The 19,681-nt window shown below is 33.5% G+C and overlaps 2 protein-coding genes across 2 annotated transcripts in view; one reads left to right on the plus strand and one right to left on the minus strand.

Moving 5' to 3' along the window:
• Positions 1 to 14,492, minus strand: part of LOC109325420 (G-type lectin S-receptor-like serine/threonine-protein kinase At1g34300) — a 25,640-nt gene extending 11,148 nt beyond the window's left edge. Inside the window, exons 1-2 of the mRNA XM_019557790.1 lie at positions 14,482 to 14,492; positions 11,481 to 11,486 (exon numbers count right to left, since the gene is read on the minus strand). The gene's annotated coding sequence lies outside the window, so the exon portion shown is untranslated. The remainder of the gene's footprint in view (positions 1 to 11,480; positions 11,487 to 14,481) is intronic.
• Positions 8,501 to 13,471, plus strand: LOC109325421. The gene is made up of 6 exons (XM_019557792.1): positions 8,501 to 8,776; positions 9,184 to 9,316; positions 9,449 to 9,552; positions 11,721 to 11,892; positions 12,022 to 12,162; positions 12,268 to 13,471. Exons 1-6 carry the CDS (start codon positions 8,727 to 8,729, stop codon positions 13,276 to 13,278), a joined length of 1,611 nt encoding a protein of 536 aa, XP_019413337.1. The 5' UTR covers positions 8,501 to 8,726; the 3' UTR covers positions 13,279 to 13,471.

Below are 19,681 nucleotides of genomic sequence, written 5' to 3' on the forward strand. Positions count from 1 at the left end.
AACACCCATACAACCCACCCCTCCGACTATAGCTCCTCACGAGAAAGACACCCCTTCATCGAAGCAATCATGTCCTCACTGCTACCTAAACACTTAGCTCACCCAAGTAATATTGACCAATATGATGGCACCATTGATCCGCAAGACCACTTAGACACTTTGAGGCCTATATGTTTTTTCATTGGGCGACTGACCCTATCATTTGTCGAGCCTTCCCTCTCACTCTAAGACACGCTACCTGCAGTGGATTACACGGAAGACACCAAATAGCATTCATTAGCGGACAACTCTTGCCTACAGGTTCAACATCCGGTTTATAGCAAGGAGGGAACAACCCAGATCTTCCTATACCATGTCTGGCATACGGTAGGAACAACACGAGCCTCTTCATGCATACTTAGACATGTTCAACATCGAAGCCATGAAAGTCCGCACCTTAAGTCTAGAGGCGGCGGTACACATATTGGTTACAAGACTACAAGACGACCTCTTCAGGCAAGAACTGACCAAGTATTCAGACCTTACCATGGAATCGAAGGCCCAATAGTTTATCAACCTGGAAGAAACTCAACCAGCTTATCTTCTGACCATAGAGAATACCAACTCCCCTCACGGGAAACCAAATGGCCAAAAATCCATGCACATCCCCAAGATGACCGACCCCGACCACCCAAAAAACCAAAATATTCCACCTAAACTCCCCTCAAAGCTAGTCGCTCCAAGATACTACAAGAAGTCATATCTACTCATCTGGTCCAGCGTCCTAAGCCCAACCCCGGGAGAAAGCTGGAGATCCAAGACCGGTCCAAATACTGTGACTTCCACACTATTTTCGGGCATGTTACAAAGGAGTGTACCCAATTGCGAGACATTGTTGAAGACTTAATTTAGGCTGGTCATTTAAAACATTTTATTGCTAGGGCAGCCTGACAAGGACAATCACCACTATCATATTAACACAATCCTTCTAGGAGACAATCCCCCAAAAAATCGACAAGAGTGCCCTTCGAACAGGGATCGAGGAGATAGGTATCGCACATTAATTAGCGACAGAGGAGTCTGGTGGACATGAATACCATATTAGGAGGATTTGTCGCATGAGGCACATCTAGGGCAACCTAAAAGAGGTATGTTCGGGAATTTATGCACACAACTGTCCGAAATCCTCGCCTCAATATGAGAATATGATGGCACCCCTGATCTCCTTCGACGACCGTGATTATGAAGGTGTCGTCTGCGGTCATGACGATCCCCTCATTATCACCGATAAGATGAATAACAAAAAGGTTGGAAGACTTTTCGTCAATTAAGGTAGTTCAGCGGATATTATATTACAAGACTTGTTTGTCAAAATGGAGCTGAAGGATAAAAAAATTGCTACCCTATGACGGTCAGTTGGTCGGTTTCACCGGGTAAGGCATCATCATCGCGGGTATGTGGACATTTGACTTACCATCGGGGAACAACCCCTAACCTTGACCCTATCCTTGGTCGACCAACATTAAACTGTCTTGAAGTAGTGATCTCCACACCACAATTATGCATGAAATTTCTCTTGTTTTATCTCCGAGTATGCACTATCAAGGGAGACCACCACAACGCCAAAAGCTACTATCAGATGAGTCTTTGCCCAAGTCAAACGTCAAAACGAATGCCACCTTCGATGAAAAGGCAAAGGGGTGTGAACCTAGTTGAGTTAGATACCAGAACAGACGAAGTTGAGTTCCAACCTCAGCCCAAGGGCGAAAAAACATCTCTACAACTTTGGCCTACAAAGGAGAATTTGGTATACATTGGCAACACCCTTACCAAAGCTCAAAGGTCGAGGTTAGTTAAATTTTTGGAGACTAACAAAGATCTTTGTGCTTGGTCAACTACAGATATGTCACGAATTGACCCCTCAATCATTTCTCACTAATTAACTAAACAACGGGGGCAAAGCCAGTAGCCCAGAAGAAAAGAAAAATTGGCACCGAAAGAACAGTTGAGGTTACTTAGAAAATCTTTGAACTTGTGGAAGCCAATTTTATCTGGGAAATTGCTTATACCACTTGGTTGTCCAACATGGTACTAGTCAAGAAACCATCAGGGAAATGATGGGTGTGCGTAGACTACATGAATCTGAACAAAGTATGTCCCAAAGACCCATATCTCCTCTCAAACATTGATCATTTAGTGGACAACTCTTCCGGCTATTAACATTTGTCATTCATAGACGCCTATTCTGCATACAATCAAATACTCATGTACTTGCCAGATCAAGATAAAACTGCTTTCATCACACCTAAGGTTTTGTATTGCTACACGATCATGCCTTTTGGGTTAAAAAACGAAGAAGCTACATATCAGAGGATGCTGCATAGAGTTTTTAAGGATCAGATCGGGAAACATATGGAGGTCTACATGGATGATATGATTTCCAAAAGTCTGCTACAGAAGACCATGTCTCTATTCTGGAAGCCATCTTTAGGCGATTGCGTAAATTTAACATGTGCTTCAACCTGAAAAAATGTACTTTTGGGGTTGAAGCTAGAATGTTTCTTGAGTTCCTGCTAACATGCCTAAGTATAGAGGCAAACCCGACAAAATTTCAAGCTATTATAGATCCGTGAAGCCCTTGCTCAGTTAAAGAGTTCAACAATTGAATGGGCGATTGGTGGTGTTATCTAGATTTCTTTCTGCATCCGCCAAGCATTTCATCCCACTCTTTCAACTACTCAAGAAAAAAACATTTGATTGGTCGGATGATTGTAAGAGGGCCTTCCAGATTTTCAAACAATATTTGACAACTCCCCCATTGCTCTCCAAACTAGAACCTGCTAAAATATTATATGTCTACCTGACAATAACTGATGAAGCTGTAGCAACCGCCCTGGTCGGAGAAAATGAAGAAGGTCAGAATTTTTTTACTTCACAAGCAAAGCTTTATAGGGCCCCAAGCTTAGATACTAGAAGTTAGAAAAGGTCGCTTACGCCGACCCACCTTTAGTCGCCCTGATAGACTGGGAGCAACTGTTCCATTCCGAATAAATTCGGGTTATTCTGAGCTCATCCCGGGCGCATAACCAAAACAAACATTCCTAGTTCACCCGACAAGGGCAACCGAACTCACTACAAGTGTCATTAATGCCCCTGACTCACTATTAATACATCTATGACTCATCATTAATGCATCTCTAACTCGCCATTAATGTGTCATTGGCTTGCCATTAATGCGTCGTTGATATTCCACTTATCACGTCGCATGCAAGTTCTACTTGCCCCCGACAGATCGACAATTGCAGACCTGCAAGGTGGTCAAGGACAACCCGATATACCCCGGTTGTACCCTCCAAGTACTAGCCAGTGGTTGGACGCCACGTTAGCTGCTCCAAACTCTATAAATAGGAGACTCTCATACAAGAAGTATCAATTAATATTCATTCATTCATTTGTTGTTTGCATTCATTGTTTTTGCTCTCCTTCTCTCTTATTTACTCTCACTCTTGAAAATCACATACTGACTTGACCACTAGAGAACCTTTTCAAGTACCTCCCCCGACGGGTCCAGACAACACTCCGACCAAGGCTCCTGATTTCTGCTACTCAACCGGAAACTCGATTCCAAACATACCCGGTTAAAATAAAAGATCACTAGATAATAGTAGAACTGTCAAAACGGCCCTGCCCGATTGGGCCCACTAAAGCCTAAAATTTTATAGGACTTGGGTATCATTTTAGGTGCTTTTATTAAATATGGGCTTTTTAACCCGGCCCGGCCAGGCTATTGTAAATCCAGGCTAGGATCGGGCTTACCTGGGCGGGTTCGGGCTACCTGTTTTACTTATATATTTTAATCTTTTATGAGACTTTTAGCTTGGTAATAAGCACTAAATGAAAATTTACAAAACAACTTATAATAAAAAATAGATAAGAAGTATTATGTTATTGTGTATTTAATTAGATTTAACTTTTACCACAAAAATATAATAAAGAAAATAACGTTTACAACAAAACTAAAATCAATATAAATTGTTTATCATAGAGAACCCCACACAACCAAATTTAATATAATAGTTCACAATGAAAGTGTTGACAAAGAACATACAAAAGATAATATTTTTGTTAGTATCCAAATGTTTATATATTAAAGTGAAGTTACAAATTATATTATGTTAGAGAGTGAGAGTCCAATAGAAAGGAGAGATTTAACAAAAGAGTTATGTTAAAAATCATACACTTGGACTTAATATCATGTCTTAACTCAAACACAATGCATTATATCTATAAATTTGGTTGCATTTAGCATAACAAATATGTTAAGAAAAATTATACGAAATATTTTTTTTAATAGATTAAATATGTTATAATTTTGAAAAAAATATTTTTTAGTTTATGCGGCCCGCCACAACCCGCTTAGGGCAGGTTTGAGCTACCATTGATATGTATAAATTGTATCCGGACTTTTTAGCTCGACTGATTTAGCCCGAACTCGATGTGGGCTAACCCAAACTCGTCCTAGTAGCCCGTTTTAACACCTCTAGATAATAGTTGTAAATGTAAAAGTATTCATTATTCGTTTTGACATTCTAAAAAGACATAAATACAAAACATTTTTTGAACATGTGGGTCAAATAGTCCTGTATCTTGGAATATCAAACATTCAAACAATTGTGGAAAATATGGATAGCAATAAAGATTCTTTACTTTAAGGGACTTTTCAACATAATAGCACATCAATGAATATTTTCCCACCGAGGTCACTTTGAATATGAAAGAGTGATTTTTAAGGTATGTTTTTAACAACATAACAATCTCATGAATATTATGAAGAAATGTTTCCAAAAGAATGTGAAGAACATTACTTAAAATTTTAATTAGATGAATAACTATATGAAAATTTGATTAGTACAACGCGTCATCTACTATCCTCATCATCAACTTCAATCAACATAACTAATGAATCTTTCAATAATACTTTAAAAAAACATGCTACTCCACATAATGACCACCAAAATGAGGATGGGCATGAGTATGCCCATTTTTAAGTATAACATAAAATATTATGTCTTGTCTGTCCTAAACATGGGTAAGGTGGATTTGCGGGCCACCGTAAATTAGAAAAAAAAACTAAAAATAATCTAGTACATGAAACATTACAAGATATTATATATTGTCTCTTATCTTTTACTTTGCTGCTGAAACATTGCAATATTCATGTTATCATATTTGAGATTACATGGATGCACATTGAAAACACTAAACATATCACCTTGTTTTGCATAAACCGGACATACAGTTAATTGGTAAGATACTATATTTTAGAAAATTGCTACATTGTACTCGAGCGGTGATAACATAAATTACTATTGCTATACTTGACCCATCAAATTTCTTATTATAGTATTCATTGATATCTGTGGGCTGCCCTGCCCGTCCGTTTGAAATGCTTGTAGGCGAAAAGTACATATTGGACAGACATTTTAGGATGAATGAACATATTTTTCATGCATTGTCTGCTCAAAATGTGCGGGCGGATCCCATGAGCATGGTACAAATTGCCACTAATAGCTATCACTAAAAATAATGTAAACAAATTGTCTAACATTTTACATATATTATTAAAACCAAAAACTTTATTAAAAAATTGTGCAAAATTTGCATACTAAAAAAACTTAAGGCAAAAAAAACACAATTCATTCTATAGTTTTTTAGGTATAATCTACAATATCCGTCAATTTAACTATGAGTAAGAAGTTAATCTATTTTTGCATTTGCGGCTATCTCTCAACTTCTTTGAGGAATTAAACTTTTGGTGGAGTATGGTACTTAATGATCCAATAAACCCCCACATCACTACACCAATATATTAATGGTTAACTGAGTCTATACCGGTTACTTTTAAAAAAATCACAAATATTTATTAATAAAAATAAAAGTAAATTAAACTACATCCCATCAGTTTTATTAAAATTAAATAAATCACTCTTCCACAAACAAGCCTTAATTTACATACACATATTAAATTGACTACCTTGCGTGAGAGATGAATGTAACATTTTAAATAGAAAAAATACGATGACCATAGTCTTTAACAATGTTATAAAAACTAGTTCATGCCGGCCGGTTCAACCAGTAAACCGGTAAACCAGTCTCGATACCAATATGGTACATTAATTATACTGGTCATGCAATTATGCCGGTTAAAACTGGCCAAAACTGGTCATATCGGCCGGTTTTCAATTGAACCGTACCGGTCATACCGACCAGTTTTAATTTAAAAATAATTTTTTAATGAAATTGAAAAAAATATTGATTTTTCAACATTAATAATATATTATATTTTTATATCTAATTTCGCCGGTATGCGGTTTAATTAGTGAACCACAGTTGAACCGCAATACCACTATACTAGTACCCTAACCGGTTTGATGACCGATATGGTATTAACAACACTGGTCTTTAAGTAAAACTTAAAGGGACGTGAATGTAATTTACTCTAAATTAATTATATTATAGCTAGAATAAATTGATCATGAAACAAATATTCTCTTTTGTGTATTTAAGCAATATGTTATTAGAATTATTGATGCATTTTGTGTCAAACTAAAAATAAGTTTTTTATAATTTAAAATTCTTCACTCCCCTTTGTACTTTGTGCCACTCATCTTCTTCGGAATGATGATGTCAATTTTTGCACATAGTACGTTGTTAAGTATGACAATAATCATTTCTTACAACATAATGGAGAAACTAAAATCCAATTTTTGTTGGACCAAACAACAAGTTCTCTATCTCTTTATTACCCTCTTAAACATTTTCAAGATGTACTAATCCTATCAAATAATAAGATAAGATAAACTTAAATGTTTTATTGTTTTTTAGTAATGAATTTTTTATATAAAAACATAATTTCCACATATTTTCAATATTATTAGTTTTTTTATATAAAATACAAAATATTTATTTTATCATGAGTTGTCTATCTTATCTTTAGTTATCTCTTAAAATAATGATAATGGAATGACGATCTAAGCCTAGTTATTTCATTTAAGTTATTTGTTAGTTCTAGTGTTATATAGTTACCAACAACTAACTTAAGTGCTTGAAATAAAGTAGAGTATATTGAAATTGACTTGCAATCTATGGGTAATTATGATCTGTCATTTATTTTACAAACAAATATATTTGTTGATGACTATGATCATAAAGAATAAATTTTACAACATTGTTTAATCTCACACAAGATTTCCACGTAATATGATTTACTATTTTTGGATCATTACAAAATGCAACAATAATTCAAAGAAAATGTAACTTAAATAGACAAAAGAGAAGAATAACTTAATAATCAAATTTTATATACAAATAATTAATTTATAATATATATTTATATCTATATCTATACTACATAGATATAAAATATATTATAACTACCTACATGACATAATTTTCACTTACCTATTTTGCCTTTATAATTAACTATACTTACTATATATAAAACTAAAATATATTATAACTGCCTACATGGCATAATTTTCACTATTTTGCCATTATAATTAATAATTATTACAATTTTTTTCATACAATAAAAAATATAAATGGAGGTCGAAGGAAGTTATATTCACTAAATATATCAAACTACCAATATATTTTTTAATAATATCACAATTTATATTTATATTTTATCAAAAAATTATAATATCTACAAAAAAAAAGTGACATAATTCTTGAAAATGAAATATATAAAAATTAAATATTTAATACTAAAAAGTAAAAATGCGGGTCGGCAGATACGAAGTGACTGCCGACACACTAGTACTTAATAAATGGAAAACACAAAATAATTACCATGGTGTAATTTGTGTTTCTCTATTTTACCTTTTATAAGTTCCAATTTCATTTTTATATAAATTATATGTAATATATATATATATATATATATATAATACTATATATAAAGCCAAAACTACAAATAACTATCATTACATAATTTTTCACATTCTAAAATTACTCTTTTGTAATTCCTCCATTCATCATAAACTTCCAAATATTACTTTTATTTTTTTATCACAATACATCATTATTCTTCCACACATTTTCTTATTTCTATATTTTCTTATTCAATTTTATATTTGATTAATCTTCTTACAAAATGTCGATCGATACTATCATTATTCTTCAATTCTATATTTGATTAACATTTCTTATATTAATTTATTTTTATTTAAAGAATGTAACACAGAAATGAATAATATTAAAAAAATAAGAATGCGAGTCAATATACACGAAGTGCCGATCAATACGCTTATGAAGAATAAATTACTACATTTACACATATTGAAAAGTTTAACATAATTATATTTACCACCTATTTCTTATTTTAAAATTAAACCCATCTCCGTTAGCATATGGTTTTATTGGTGGTTTGGGTAGTTGCAAAAAATGAAGATATAATTCATATAATTGTACTCAACAAAATTTAAAAAATGTGAAGCTGGGTTTCATAGATTATTCATTCTTCACAACTAAGAATCCTTGCTTCTTAAGAAATAACCAAATCGTTGCTACTCTTTCTTATAATCCACCATCTTTGATTTCACATCACCCTCACCTTTTTCTCTATTTTCCCTTTTTCTTTGTCCCTTAAAAATTGAGGCTTTAAATTGCAAAACCTCTTGTACTCAAGCTCATTTTCGATTTTGGTTTCTGGGTTTTGTGATTTAGGGTTTCATTCTGATTGCACCATGTCAATGTTTGATTCTTTCTTCAGTAAGGGTTTTAAGGCTGCCAAATGGTAACTACTCTTGCATGATTTTCTTTTATTTTTGCACTCTCAGCTTCTAATTCTTCTTTTTTACTACTGTGGAATGAGTATAATAGCAGATTTCGTTTTTTTCTTCATTTTTACTGTATAGTTGTTTTGTTCACCTATTTGGTGTAGATTTTATCTTTAATTACCCTTTTTTCGAGGCATTGCATTTCTCAGTTTCTTAATTTTTTATGTTTTCATTGCTTATGTATATGTTTGTATATATATGCCTATGTGTGTGAGGATTGTGTGTTTTAGTTTGAGATGAATATTTATTTGTATATTGCATTAGATCACCTGGAAAAGAATTCTGTTTTGTTCTTTATTTGATTTTTTTTATGTTTAATTTATATGTAAGTGGTTTGAACTTTTGCCAATGTTTACACTTTCAGTAAAACCCTGCTGAAGCTGTCAATGCCACGTATAAAGTTGCTAAGAAACAGAAGAGAGATTCAGTTGAAGAATATGAGACGTGAAATTGCCAAGCTGCTTGAGACTGGTCAAGAAGCCACAGCTCGCGTTAAGGTAATGCCCGATTAGCATATAATATTGTTTAGTTTTACGCTTTTTGCTTTTTGTGAAATTTTTCCCAGGACAGGTGGAAGTCTTTTTGGTGTGTGTTGTGTAATCTTTGTAGTGTTGTGGTCATGTATGCAGGTGGAGCATATTATCAGAGAAGAGAATATGATGGCTGCTCAAGAGATTATTGAACTGTTTTGTGAACTTATTGTTGTTCGCCTTCCAATAATCGAATCACAAAGGTATTCCTGAGATGAAAAAGAAATCTGGTAGACTAACTTAGTTTCTTGTTTGAATTTGCATGACATCCCAATATGATTTACATGAAACTAGTGATGGTGAAACTTTGCTGTTTATCTTTTCTACCTGTCTCAATTCTATTTCAATCACATTTCTCTCAATTTATGTAGCATGAAAGCTTAATTCTTTATTTGGCTGGAATTGAGTCTCAAACTTGTCTTTACATATGTGCTATTAAACATTGATTTCACACAATATGTTCTAGTTGGTGGAAATTTGATGAAATGGATGAATGCTTCAGCCTTAATTTGGTATTAATTATTAAAAGTGCCTATGAAAATAGGACAAATCCACTAGAAAAAAATATAAAAATAGTGAAACTCTTCGGTGTTTGGGCAGTGAAATGCCATTAAGAACAAAAAATAATTGTAGTGGAGATGAGAATAGTGAGTGGAGATACAAGAAAATATAAATTTCAAACAAATATATCTATGAGAAAGTTTGAGTAGCACACCTATTGAGGAGATGATAATAGACTTCTGTATGGTGATTTGGTCATGTGGAAATTGTGAAGCGGACCAATAGAGACTCAAATTACAAATTGGATCATAACGAATAATTGAATATAGTCTGATAATTGGGTGGAGGGAAACCTAAGAAATATTACAAGAAACCATTAACAAAGATCTCAGTCTGAATGTTTTTACCGAAAATTTGCTGACGTCGTTTTGTGTCATCTTCTTCCCCCTCACCAACTCCAAGAAAAAACGCTCATTTTAGTCCCTCAAGATTTCCTTAAGTACCATATCAGTCCCTACTAGTAAACAAAAATTTGAACCCTAAACCAGGTTTCTTCACCCTGAAATCATCCTTTTATTGATACCAAGTTGTCTCTATGACAATCCCTACAAATCTTGTAATCACACTCACAATAACAGACAGAGGATAATGGTGGGACTAATGGGGGCCTACGTTCTTGAAGTTGGGTACCAAAATGATAATTGAAATTTATTAAGGACTAAGTTGGTGCCCACGGAAAATATGAGGGACCAAAATGGGTAATTACTCTTCTTTCATTTGCTTTATTGCATTCTCTATTCTTGGAGCATTCTGACCCTCTGGGTATGTACTTTTCTGACTTCAATAATTCTTAAAAAAGTTACATTGGTCACCTTCGTTTTATGAAACACATGCAAACACTCTCTCTGGTTTCTTATACAAAAGCATTATGTGTAGCTTTACTTTCAGCAGGTATGTATGTATCTGGACACAGTTTACGTAGTTAACGATTTTGTAAATAATTAAATAATGTCATTTATCTGTGAAAATTGAAATAAAATTGTAATTTATAAAACTTTAAAGGCTGTTTGGATACGTTTGTAAGCCTCAGTGGATGTTAGTTGAACTTATTGTTTTCAATTAAAAAAGAAATGAAAAAAACTAATGTGTCAATTTCTAGTTTCACAAATAGCATCTTGGTTGTTCCTTAACTATACTTTTGTTCCTGCATGCCCTCCTGTTGCTCCTTTTATCTTTGCTACTCTAGATGTTCTTCTGTTATTGTTGTTATATTTGAAATTAATGCTCTCGATTCCTGGCTTGATGCCCACAAAATGAAGAAGTGAGTAGGGTCAACATGTTAATAAAATATACATTATAAAGAAACATGTATATGCTTTGGCATTTATTGAACATCAGTATTTTCATGTCATATTTAGAATACTTCATCCGGCTCTACTCCAAATATAATCTATATTACAATATGTTGTCATTGAGATCCATTACCTCGCTGTTTCTAAATAAAGAAGCTTGTCTTAGACTGTTTTATCTAGATATTTAATCAAACAAGAATATTGGGTTAAACAGCACAGATCCACTCACAAGTCCTACATGGTTGTTGGTGCTGTTCTAATCTACATAGAGCTATGACAGTATGCTGTTAGTATCATTAGGAAGACTAGGTATTTTGCTCATTTTTATGTATTCGAGGATAATCAGGATATGACCGGGCCAAAAAAGAGTGTTTAATGGATTCTGAAGGTAGTTCAGGCCATCGAGTTATTTCTCATAAGTGCATGTTATGATTAAGATGCAATTATTGTTGTAGCCGAAGTATGAAAAGTCAACCATTGTTCTCTAATTATGTATCCAAATTCTCAATGTTGTTCAGGGAATGCCCCCTAGACTTGAAAGAAGCCATATCTAGTGTATGCTTTGTTGCACCAAGGTGTGCCGATCTGCCAGAACTGTTGCAGGTTCAATTACTATTTGGTGCCAAATATGGGAATGAGTTTTTATCTGCTGCAACTGAGCTCAGGCCAGACTGTGGTGTTAATCGCCAGGTTCCATGAATTTTCATCCTATGTAGTCCCTTTCTTTTCTTTTGTTAATCAAACATCTTATACAGACTTATCAGCAAGGATGAAAGCTATGTTCTTGTATGACATTCTCCATTGGAATTTCAATTGTAGTTAATAGAGTTGCTGTCAGTTCGTGCTCCTTCTCCAGAAAAGAAGCTGAAACTTCTAAAAGAAATTGCTGTCGAACATGAGTTAGATTGGGATCCAGCTCCTTCAGAAACCGAGTTCTTCAAAAAACATGAAGACTTACTGGTAAGTATTGTGCAATAGTGACTAGCAAGAAGGAAAATATCTGGCCATTCTATGTTAAATTCTCTTTCTCACAAACCATTACCTTACATGTTCTCTCATTGTCAGAATGGCCCCACACAATTTGTTAGTGGGCCGACTTTGCCCCTTCATGAAGAAAAACACAATGAAGAGTTGCACTGCTCTCATGACTCACCCACTAAAGAACAAGCTGATTCTGATTCTGACTCCGACACGTTAGAATTTCCTGAAGTTCCTAAAGTATCAGTCTGGCCAGGTCCAAGTGTTGCCACAGCTCCAGATACAGTTACACCTCTGGTTATGCTTCCCCTTGAAGTTGATCTTGATTCATTAAACCATTCTGGAGATTTTTCAGGAGTAAATCAGGAACAAGCTGAAGAGAGATCATCGGTTCCCAAAGATGAACCCCATACTTCATTTGATAAAATGGGAAGTAAACAATTTATACCGTTCATCTCCCCTCCACCAGTATCACCTGGATCACATTCTGCAAGACTCAGTGACACACCTGCCTCCTTGTCTGCAAAATTTAGTGACCCACCTGCCTCCTTGTCAACCACAAAGTCCGAGGCTGAAGTTGATTTGAAGGATGTCTTGGATGCTGCCAATGCTGCTGCAGAAAGTGCGGAACAGGCAGCTGCTGCAGCCCGCTCAGCGGCTAATCTTGCTCAAGCCCGTATTAATGAGCTTACCAAGAAAAAAAGTGAACATGTACCAGACTACAGCTCTGAGAACCCATTTTATGCAACTGGTGATAATGAATCTACAACAGAAAGTGGACATTTCGATGAGCCAAATATTGCAGGTAACTCTGATCGAAGTGGGAGAGATGATTTTGAACTTCACCAGGATAATTATACCTCCCCAGGTTCTCATTCACCAAGTTTTCCTTCTTTCGACACACTCAAACCCGATTTTGGTGCTTCCCTACCAACAGATCATGTAGTGGATGACAAATCCTCGACTCACCAGCCTAAGAGATTTCCTTCATTGGATAACGACCCATATTTCACATACCCTAACTTATTTTCCTCACAAAGCTCAAATGTTGAATCTCATACTCCTTCAGATAATGGCCGTTTCACTCATGATCTGTGATAGGGAATTATCATTCAATCACACATTTCTTTATTACTCAAAGTCTTCCTCATGTTTTATGCTGCTCTAGAATCTACACTCTTTTGTATTATATTTTGCATAGAGCATGGAATTTCTGGCTTGAAGGTATGTATAGTATATACTATGGTTGGCTTTGCATGATGAATAGAGCACTGCAAGTATTCAGTTGATGCAGTTCACAAGCCTTTCTGGTGGTGCATGAGGATGCAATGAATGAAATCCAATATTTGATCGAACAAAAACTTTCAAATTCATTTGTCTTTCTATTTCTACTTTCATGATACAGCAATATGTGATTTCCCATTCTTGGACCAAGTCAGGTGATCTGAAGATACTAGTCTTGTGATGCTTTCAAAACTCCATTTCTAATTGCTGTAATATAATACCAGCATTACTGGTTTTTACAATTTTATTATATTTAATGGATGGGATCCACTTACTCCAAGAGTACGTTTTTTTATACTTACTTCACATCTTAACCATCAATTCTAGGAAAATCCAACGGTTTGAATTAGTCAGTAGATCTAAACCATTAGATGTCCTTAGAATTAATGGCTAGGATGGGGAGTAAGTTTAAAAAACTTATTCAAAGAGTAAGTTTAAAAAACTTATTTTCAGAGTAAGTTTAAAAAATTTATTCTTAGAGTAAGTGAATTCAGGTTTAATATGTGCCACATCTCATATGTACATCTTAATAAGGACCTAAAATAAAATAAAAGAGTTAGGGCCAACTGTCTTTCTGGCCCCTTTATTCTTATGATGAGAGTTTAAGTGACCAAAATTATTGGTGAATTATTTTGCCTTTACCTTCTTAGATACTTGAATAAGCTTGTTTATTTAGAAGCAAACTCAAATCTGAAGTTAGGTTTGATTAATAGAGATAGTGAACATAGTTTTGTGCGTATAACTAAGTGCATCTATTTATCCCATGGTTAAGGAACTAATTGTTTATGAGGTGCGTGACTATCCCTAATTTAGTGGGGTTTTATATTATTATACCAATGTCTTCTTAGTAGTGAAAGTAACTTGTATACATGTAGTATTGGTCATATTTCTATGAGAAAATAATTTATACATTAGCAATGTAAGAGTTTTATACTATTAGCACATAATTCATTATTCATGTGTAAAATTATGATAATAATGTATTGGTTGTATAAAAAATATTAACAACAATGATACTTAGATATTAAAATCTTTCTATATTTACTTATTACTAAGCTAATTATATTGATTTAGTATGAATCTAGCAGACGACTGCTACTGCTTATCTAACTCTAGAGTGACCACAAGCCTTCAAAAAAATATACCATCTAATATGGTTGAATGTCTTCAAATTTTAAGAACTTTTTAAAATTTTAATTTTTAAAACAGCTCGCGAAAACTAAAAAACAATACCAACTTGGGGCTTCATCCACAAAATGAAGGATTATGCTTAATTCACCATTCTTTCAATTATTAGACTCAATTTCCTAAAAAAGTCACTATATAGCTGAAACAAAAGACAAGCCAATCCAGGCAAAAACACTGAATGAAGACAAAAAACATGCCAAGTGACTATTAATGAAGATTTGAAGTTAAAAGGCCACAAGGCTGAAAGTTACAAGATTATAGGAGTGGTCTCCATTTGCTATATATTCTGAGTAAAAGAGATTTAATTTAAGTTCATTCGAGTTGGAATGATTTAATTGATTTTTTACTAAAATTTTACGATGAGATTTGATAGTTAAAAGTAATTTAGAATAAGTTATGATAAAGTACGAAGTTGAGAGGAAATGACTTGTAAAAGATATAACATGGAGTATGAAATATATGACATGAATGTATTAAGTAGAGAAAACGTTATTTTGTGAAAAAAATCATTAGGTTATAAATCTTAACTCTTCTTATAATAAGTACTACAGACCATAATCAAAATAGTTGTGCTTTCATATAAGAAAAATGAAATATTCCGTACATTATAATAATAATAATAAATGTGTTGTAAAATGAAAATTTATTTATTAGTCATTGATATTATATATGTGAAGTTTATGTAGAAATATACCATTTTTCATCACCAATGTTATTTTTAGGCGAGTATTAAATCTATGCGCTGACAGTGTAAAGATGTATACATAATTAGTGTATTATCTACCGTTCATTTGGATTACTTTTTCTAGAAAGTCAATAATGATTGAAAATGAATGTTGGATGATGCAATAATAGTGTAAAAAACTCTTATACTGTCAGTATATACATCATTTTCTCGTTCTAGACTTCTTAGCACTGAAAAGTAGCCTGTATTCTGCCCAATAGAATGAGTTATAACTAAAGACAACAGTTTTATGAATAAGAAAAACTCTGCAAGATGGAAGCAATAACCAAAGACTTCGTGAACTTTTTAGTAGCAGTGTGGAAATCATGGATTAATAGATTTTGCCATCCGAAAATCACATTAACTTCAACTAATTTGAGTTGAATTGAAAAAGTCCTGTAAAGGTGTAAAACTCTATTTGTACGTCTTTTTTTCATTCACAAGATTCAACAACTCCTAACCACTATACAAGCATGAAGAAAAAAGTTATCGATGAACTTCAATTACCAATAAAAGAAACCAAACCAAAGTTTAAAAAAAAACCAAGTTAATTAAAGAGGGTATGAGGAATTTCGAATGAAAGTGTTGATGTCATTCAACAATTAAGAAAACAAAATATTTTGTTTTTAGAACAATCTGATCTCTATTTATATGTAATACTTGCTTGTGGACAATGAGAAAACCCATTCAATTGGTGTTGAAACTTGGTTTGTTGAAATCACTTAGTGGAACTTTTTGGTATGAAATCTAAAAAACTTACAAGTATCACATAGAAGAGTTTTGTACAAAAAAAAAACAATTCTTAAGTCCCACATTGTAGATATGAGAAACTTGGAAAAATCTCATTGTTATAAGTAGAAGTTTTCTCCTCTCATTATAACTTGTCCCAAATTGAATGTGTTTTCATTCAACTTTTTCTTTCTCCTTCATATTTTCGATCAATGCATTTCCGACAAAATTCTCTCTATTTCTTTCCGTGATGCTAAGAATTAGCACAGACAGCCAAATTGTGGGAATTTTGAGACACAGATAGCCATATTGGAGGAACTTCGAGAATTGGCACTGATAGCCATATTGTGGTGGATGTATTCGAGATCGATTCTTATAGTGTAGTAAGAATTCGATAATAGGCATCTGAGATGTTTTATCCTAGGGACATGTCAATTAGAATTATTGCAAGCTACAGCAACAACAATTTTAAGACGTTTCTACTGCATTGACATTCGTAGATAATATTATTGGACCGAACAATTTTGCCCTGAACAAACTATTTCAGTTTGACAGGACAAATTTCAAACGGTAGCAACATAAGACAAAATTTTCTCACTACGAGAAAAGTTGCATACATTATGAAAAAGAGAAAAATGATAAACTAGCTATTGAAATATGTACCTGCAATGGAAATAATTACTTGTGTAAGACTTTCATTATGAATAGGTTGTCTGATGATCTCTATGCTTATTATAGTTCATACAAGTCTGCTAAATTAATTTGATATGCACTTGAAAAGAAATATGGTACTGAGGAAACTGAGACTAAAAAATATGTTGTTAGTCGTTACCTCAAGTATCATATGATTGATGATAAATCAGTAGAGTTTCAGTCCATTGAGATACATAGAGTTGCTCCTGAAATCATTTATGATGATATGTCCCTAAAGAGTTAAACTCACAGAGCCTATAATGTGTATTTATTAGTATGTTGTAAACAACAAGACATACTTATGACCTTATCACAAAAGTAATCCTTGAATCTAACGAAGATGATTTCAATAAAAAAGAATTTCTCTTAAATTGAGGAATGGTGGAGGCACATCAACTAGTCTTATACCCATGATTAGAGATAATGATAAAATAATGAAAGGTTTGAAATAGAACCTAGAAGAAGTAAGAAAATAACAACTGTAAGAGAGTATAAACCCGATTATATGGTATATATATTGGAGGAGAATCCATCAATTCTCCAAGAAGTTTTAACTTCTTCGGATACTGATTTGTGACAAGAAGTCATAAATGATGAGATTGACTATCTAGAGTTTAACAAGAAACAAACTATTTTAGCTCAATCAACTATGGAAGTTGAGATGATAGCACTAACAACAGCTAGTGAAGAAGCAAGTTGACTGAGAAGCTTGCTTGCAGAGATTCCTCTATGGGAAAAATCGATTCTAACTATGTTCATCCATTGTGATAGTACCATGGCTATTACATAGATTGAGAACCGCTTTTATAATGGTAAGATATGACAAATTCGTCATAAGCACAAACTATTAGAGAGTTACTCTCTACAGGAGTTGTTAGAGTGGATCATGTACGCACTAAGAATCACTTAGCAGATCCTTTGACGAAATGACTAGCTAGAGAGAAAGTCCATAATACTTCTAAGAGTATGAGACTATTGCCCTTAGAACGAGGATCACTCATGTTGGTAACATGACCTAACTAATTGAAGACCCCAAAAAATATGTTCAACGAGTAATGACAAGTTGTGAAGTGATATGAGAATAAACATGCTATAAAATTATGAGAAGCATGATTCCTGCAGCAAATATAAGGATACGTTAAACTCTTAATGAGATCTATACTCTAATTGGAGTGGAGTACCTAGGCTACATGAGTACTCTTAATAGACTCACCTATGTGAATGTAGAAGTGGAGGCCGCTTCCTATGAAATTTAGGGGCATAAATTTCTAGAGCGTTCACTATATTGGGATAGACGTGCATGACCTTTACGCACGAGCTTTATAGAATACACATTTGAAAATGTTGTGTGGTTTGACGATGGAGATAGAGTTCAAGACTATGAGTCACTGTAGTAAAATCTAAAAGTTACTGACTATGCAAAGGTTCGAGTCGCATGATACATTTGTTTATGCATAATCTTATTTAGACCACATAAATTCTCGGAAATTGTGTTTTTAATTTCAAGTTGGTGATTATTGAAACTTGGTTTGTTGAAAGCCATTAGTGAGAATTTTTAGGTGTGAAATCTAAAAAACTCACAAGACCCACATAGAAGAGTTTTGAAAAAAAAAAAAAAATTCTCAAGTCCCACATCGTAGAGATGGGGAACTTGACAAAAATCTCATGTTATAAGTAGAGACTTTATGCTCTTATTATAACTTGCCTCAAGTTAAATGTGTTTTCATTCAACTTTTTTCTTTCTCCCTTATATTTTCCGTCGATGCATTTCCGACAAACTTCTCCTTATTTTTTTGTGGTACTAGACAGCCAAATTGCGGGAATTTTGAGAACTGACACTGATAGCCATATTGTGAGCATTTCGAAAACTGATACTGGTAGTCAGTATTGTGAGAAAAGAATTGACACATGTAACCATATTGTGGGAATTTCGAGAATTGACTGATAGTCATATTGTGGGAATTTTGAGAACTGACACTGATAGTCTGCTTGCACATTTTGAGCAGTGCCACGAAATGTCTTAAAGAGAGCAACTTAATCATGACTTAGTTAATAAGTATTATTTCGTATCATTTAAAATTATTGCAAGCTACAATAGCTCAACCAAAATTCTTCCATTTCAGTTCGTATATAACTTAACCTTTACCCTTAAAAAATAACTTCAATTCAAAATCATAATTTAACACGACAAGCAAACATAATTAACTTCAAAATGATTCTTTTTTATTTCAGTTAGTAGATTATAATCTGGTATGTATGGATTGATTTACGATCCATAATAATTTAAAAATAGTAAACACATCTTCTATCTCACAAAATGTATCAGAAGATATGATTGGCCTAAAAAATACATTTAAATCAAAAGTTTAACAAATAAATATTTTTCTAAGCAATCACAAAAAGTGACACATGTAGTAACACTTTATAATACAAGATATGTGCTCACGTAAAAATCTAAGGTAACAAACTAGTATGGACTATATATTCAATGATAAATGCTAATATTCCAATAATGAGATTATACTATATGCAAACCATGAATAATTTAATTTATATGCAAACCATGAATAATTTAATATAAAGGATGAATGTGCAACCAAAGTAAAAATGCAGGAATTTGTGGTCTTTTCTTCGTATTCCTTCAAGGTAATTAATTGCATTAGTGTCTTTCTCCCAATTCCTAAGTTATCTTATAACCCATTTATAATTGTAACCCTAATTCACGAAACAAAAAAAACCAAACAGACAAGTGGTATAAAATCCCACAAGATCCCCATAAATTATACTACACCAAAAGGCTAAAGTTTTCATTCATGTGAACGGCACTTTGTTCGGAAGGACAAATACAAATCCCAAAATAAATTAATTTGTTATTTACTAGAT

This window comes from Lupinus angustifolius, chromosome LG13 (genome assembly GCF_001865875.1).
Source record: "Lupinus angustifolius cultivar Tanjil chromosome LG13, LupAngTanjil_v1.0, whole genome shotgun sequence".
NCBI lineage: Eukaryota > Viridiplantae > Streptophyta > Magnoliopsida > Fabales > Fabaceae > Lupinus > Lupinus angustifolius.

Coding starts and splice junctions, on each gene's coding strand:
- LOC109325421 (XM_019557792.1), top strand. CDS start 8,727: ATGTCAATGTTTGATTCTTTCTTCAGTAAGGGTTTTAAGGCTGCCAAA. Junction 8,777..9,183: donor GGTTTTAAGGCTGCCAAATG/GTAACTACTCTT, acceptor TTACACTTTCAG/TAAAACCCTGCTGAAGCTGT. Junction 12,163..12,267: donor AAAAACATGAAGACTTACTG/GTAAGTATTGTG, acceptor TCTCATTGTCAG/AATGGCCCCACACAATTTGT.